This window comes from Ptychodera flava, chromosome 5 (assembly GCF_041260155.1).
Source record: "Ptychodera flava strain L36383 chromosome 5, AS_Pfla_20210202, whole genome shotgun sequence".
Taxonomy (NCBI): Eukaryota; Metazoa; Hemichordata; class Enteropneusta; family Ptychoderidae; genus Ptychodera; species Ptychodera flava.
The window spans coordinates 42,746,451-42,751,496 of NC_091932.1; the positions used below are offsets into that span (position 1 = coordinate 42,746,451).

General features: G+C 36.5%; 1 protein-coding gene across 1 annotated transcript; it reads left to right on the plus strand.

Moving 5' to 3' along the window:
* Window positions 1–3,858: 3,858 nt before the first annotated feature.
* Window positions 3,859–4,272, plus strand: LOC139133750 (toll-like receptor 2 type-2). The gene has a single exon (XM_070700517.1). The coding sequence runs from the start codon at window positions 3,859–3,861 to the stop codon at window positions 4,270–4,272; it is 414 nt and encodes a 137-aa protein (XP_070556618.1).
* Window positions 4,273–5,046: the final 774 nt, after the last annotated feature.

The window sequence follows — 5,046 nt, forward strand, 5'->3', positions numbered from 1 at the left end:
GCTAATCATGCATCATGAACTTTGGCTCGCGGCACGCGGCCCGTGGCTCGTGGCGCTTGAATTAGGCTTACCCGATCAGTTGAGTCATCAGAAAATCATGCTGATAATCATCACGTATACTGTGTATTCATCCGCGTAGCTGGTTCAATTGAAACAAATCGGTCGATGGGTTGATGACGATTTTTCGATAGAAAAGTTCACCTTAATTAATTCGTAATCGCTCAATTTGTTGTGCTTAATTGAATGCAGATTTTTACGAGGCAATGCAGTTTTGTTTCTGCTTCATGTCATTGCGATTTCATTCTTTCATGTTATTTTTGAAATTCTTATATTGCTTCATATAAATATATTGACCCTACTGTGGGCCGTCAACTTCGACCCATAAACAGACGGTCGCCAGGTCGTGAATCACTTCCGCTTATTTTGAAGACCCTAATCTGCACCCGAACGAGTGAAAATGAAATAAAACATAGGTATGTGGCTCCAGTTTTTACTATTGGTTTCTACTTATTTACAAGGTATCATTTTCCTTTTCATTTTTTGAAACCAGAAATTGGGCTGCCGTTTGTCAACTTCACTCACTATTCACTCACATCGTTCTTCCCACAATACTGTCAGAAAATGCATATTTAATTGAAGAGGACCCTTGCCAAAATAAGTGAGAATGCAAAAATATTTCTCATGACTGCGAAGGTTTATCAATTACATGATTGAAATTATTTTTGCACACTTTTGGAGGCAACAATAATTGCTACTACAAGTTCATGTTTGTTATTTATGTGATATAAAGTAACTTCTGATCGAAAATGCTTATTTGTATTATTCTCTGCATCTCTCACACTCTCTCAGTTCGTATGAATAGATGTATATACATAATAAGATCGTACACCATAAAGCATACGTGCGAAAATAGAGTTCGTCGAACAAAGTATGCCGGTGTAGCCATTCAAATACCTACAGAGGAGTATCAAGTTCTTTGTATTTAGTGACTTTACTTATTTTACACACATTAAGTTTAATTCAGATGAATCGGTAACTAAGTGCATCATCAGGTCGAAATAAGTAAATCAGGTGCTAAAAAATTGACAGCAAGTGTATATCTTATCTTTCGTAAAAGAGTGAGATTCTGTAATAGCCAGATAGAAAGTTCAGAAGGTTACTCATGAACTTTGACTAGGGAGCCTCATGCAAATATGGCTGGTTGTCGCGTCGGACAAAATAGAAATTTTAGGAGTAGCAATCATAGGAAAATCCATTAATTAAAGCACTCTGGAAAGTGTCAGTGAAAGAGGAAGTGAAATTATTTAAACAGTTAAAATGCATTCCTCCTCTATATTAACTATAAAAAACTCCAGATTGACTCCCAGCAGTTTTTTATCACTTCTGCTTGTATGTCATGTGAGGTAAACAAAACAGAACCAGTACTCAGATGAGACCTAACCACCGAGTCAACTGGCTTCTCAGCGTACAATTCCTTCAAATATGGCTATATCTCTCTGTTTTACAATTGTCCTACTGTTGCAGTGTTTCAAGGTGGCTTCGGAGGCATCCTTATGCAAGGTATACAAGAAGACCCACATTGGTTGCTCTAGCAGAAGGATTGAACGTATTCCAGACAATATCTTTCCAATATTTGCAACTCATCTGGATTTGTCACAGAATCTAATCAATGAAATTGGTGCTACATCCTTCAAAGGGTTGAATGAACTGCAACAACTGGATCTATCACATAATGCGATTTCTTTCGTTGATGGCAAATCCTTCAGCGGACTAACAAGTCTACAAATACTGGATCTGCAGCAAAACGAACTGGAAAATATTCCTGAAAAGCTATTTTCTGATCTGAAGAACCTGAAAACTCTCATCCTGTCAGTAAATAATTTGACAGAGCTGTATCCAACATCTTTCTATGGACTTGGATTTTTATACAAATTGTACCTGCATAATAATAGATTATCAACATTACCAGATGGAATATTTCAAGATTTAACACAGCTGAGAGTGATTACCTTAGGAGGGAACAATCTACACTGTTTTCCACAAAAGGCATTGCAATCATTGGTCGATATTAAAGCCATTGCACTGAATTGGAACTGTTTTAAAAAGAATTGTCCACGAACGGATCTGAGCCACTTTACTGAACTAGAGGAGCTTGTGCTTGATAAACACAACTTTATTAATTATGATACAGTATTTGAGAAAAAATATGCCACATTGATCATGGACTACAAACACATAGAGTGGGTGGCGCGAAAATTATACTGGTACTATTTAATTGGAACAAGTGCAGTCGCGGCTGATACAGCACTACCACAAATACTAGAAGGACTAAGACTCTCAAAAATAAAGTCACTGCATCTTCAAAGTGAGTCAGATTTCTGGCAAATCGACAATACCACCTTCAAAGGACTTTGGGAGACAAACCTTCAAAACCTGTATATTTCCATTACCTATCTAGAAGTACTACCACCTGGAGTATTTCTGCGGCTGCAACATTTACAGACACTTACCATTACACGTTGTTTACTCAAATCTGTGTTTGATGCTTTTCAAGGCTTGGAGCATAATTTGATCTCTTTGACCCTGTCTCGGAATTCTTTATCAAATATCACAGAGTTGTCTCAAAGTATTGCTGGCCTTCATTATCTGCAATATTTACATCTCAACTCAAACTTATTCTCTGGAGAAATCCCTCCACATATCTTTGAAGCAGTTCCATCACTGGTAGAATTAGACCTCTCAGACAATACTTTTACATCCATCCATCCTGATAGTTTTACTTCCCTTCAAAACTTAACAACTCTAGACCTGTCTCGTAATGATATTAGTTTATTGCCTGAGGCTGTATTTTCCCTACTCAAATCGCTAAAAGCACTCTACCTGACAGGAAATAAAATTCCAAGCATCTTTGGACATCCCTTAAACACACCAAAACACCTTAGAAAACTCTCAGTAGGTTGTTTCTTTTCATCCTCATTAGACTTGGAAGCTTTTCCATTACTTGAGTACTTGCAAATATCCTGCCCTCCAAAATTCAGAATAAGTACTTTTTTTAAGAGATATGGAAAGGTGGACATAAACTTTCAGAAATTAATCAGAGCAAATCTGTCTAAGCTGCAGACCATCGATATTGAAGGAGCAGATTTCGATACTATATCACTACCAGACAATGAATGTATTGATTTCAGTGAGGAATGTCTTAGCAAAAAAGGATTTCACTTACCTTGGAAAAATATGAAAACTCTCAAGTTACACGACTGTACTTGGGTAAAAAATAAGCAAGGACTGATGGCTCTTTTGAAGCTCTTTCCAAACCTTGAAGAGCTTTCTCTTACAGCCTTAGATACACTTGAATACATGGATGTACTTCCAGACACACTAACAAATCTGCACTCCTTGGATGTTAGTTCCAACCAAATCACAAAAATTAACACTGACCTAATAAAATCATTACCTGAACTGGAGACTTTGATAATCCATAAAAATCCTTTCTCTTGCTCAAAATGTGAAATGAAACATTTTGTGGAATGGCTTAAAAATGACAAAACAATAATTTTGCCAGTAGTACCCGAATGTGCCACACCTGAGACAATGAATGGAGTTTCAATTTTGACATTAGAATTTGGATTCGAGTGTGACTTGTTTTTTATCATCTCTGTTCCAATCATATGTTTTGCAGTTGTTTTAACTGTGGCAATAGTCGCAGGCATTCGATTCCGATGGCACATACGCTACTTATTATTCATGTTAAAATTATGACATGGTGGCTATCAGCTGCAAGTAAACAATGATGAAGAATCAAGAAATAAAAAATATGATGCATTTGTGGTGTACAATGAGCACGACGGAGAGTGGGTCATGCAGGAATTGCTTCCTAATTTAGAAAATACTGATCAACAGAACTTCAAGTTGTGTATCCACGAACGTGATTTTATGCCAGGTGACGATATATTTGAAAACATTCTCAACAGTATTGAGAACAGCAACAAAACACTGCTCATACTCTCTCCTCACTTTGCACAAAGCGAGTGGTGCTATTTTGAAATGAGGATGGCGCAAACCCAGTTATTTGAAGAGAAGAAGGATGTCATATTGATGGTGATGCTTCAGGAAATTCCAGACGATATGATGCCACGGGTGCTGAGGAAAATACTCATGACAAAGAAGTACCTGGTATGGCCTAAGAATGACTTGGGGAGGAGGATGTTTTGGCAGAAACTGAGAATGGCACTGAAGTCAGAGAGTAGAGTCAACAGAATCGCACAAGAGTGAACACTAATACATGTATGTATTTCAAAATTCTAAACAAACTATTGTCAAGATTCAGTTTAAGGTTTTAAAACAGAGACAAAGTTTTATTACGATGGATTCATTTTGTAAGAAGGGAATTGCGCAGTCATTGTGGAAACTTTGAATGAAAGAAATCGCTGATCTACCTGAAATACAAATGTTTATTTTTCATGTCGACATTCAAGTATATAGTTTAAAGAATATTGTAAACAGTCTGAAAAATAGTTTTATTTTGTGTCTGAACTTGACAACTGTGAATGGTGAAGTATATTTCATCCAACTTGTTAGTTGCTGATAAAAGTCTGAAGTAAATTTTGAAAACACTTAATGTTGACAATAATTTTTTAAAGGGACATAAGCTGTAACTTGTGGCAAGTTTTTCAGTATTCTGCTTCTGTATATCAACTACCATGTCTGACCCTAATCCGTTTGTCATGTTGAAATTTCGAGTATTCTTTTTGTCAACACAGCTTGTATGTGTGAAGTGATCATTCTTTATTGTTAACAACTGAATTCTAGTCCAGACTTGAATACAATTTTCAACAAAAACAATGGAGATTATACTCATATAGGTTGTGTTGATATGCTAAATACTTGGCATTAAATTACAGTTTAGGGATTCAATGCAGAAAGTGTAGGGAACCCACAAAACAAAGTTCTGTAAAAAATAGACGCTTAACGCTAGATGTAAATCATCTATGTGCGCACTGCTATTTTGACTTTCGTTAAAATCTGTTTGATGCTGGTCGATAGTGG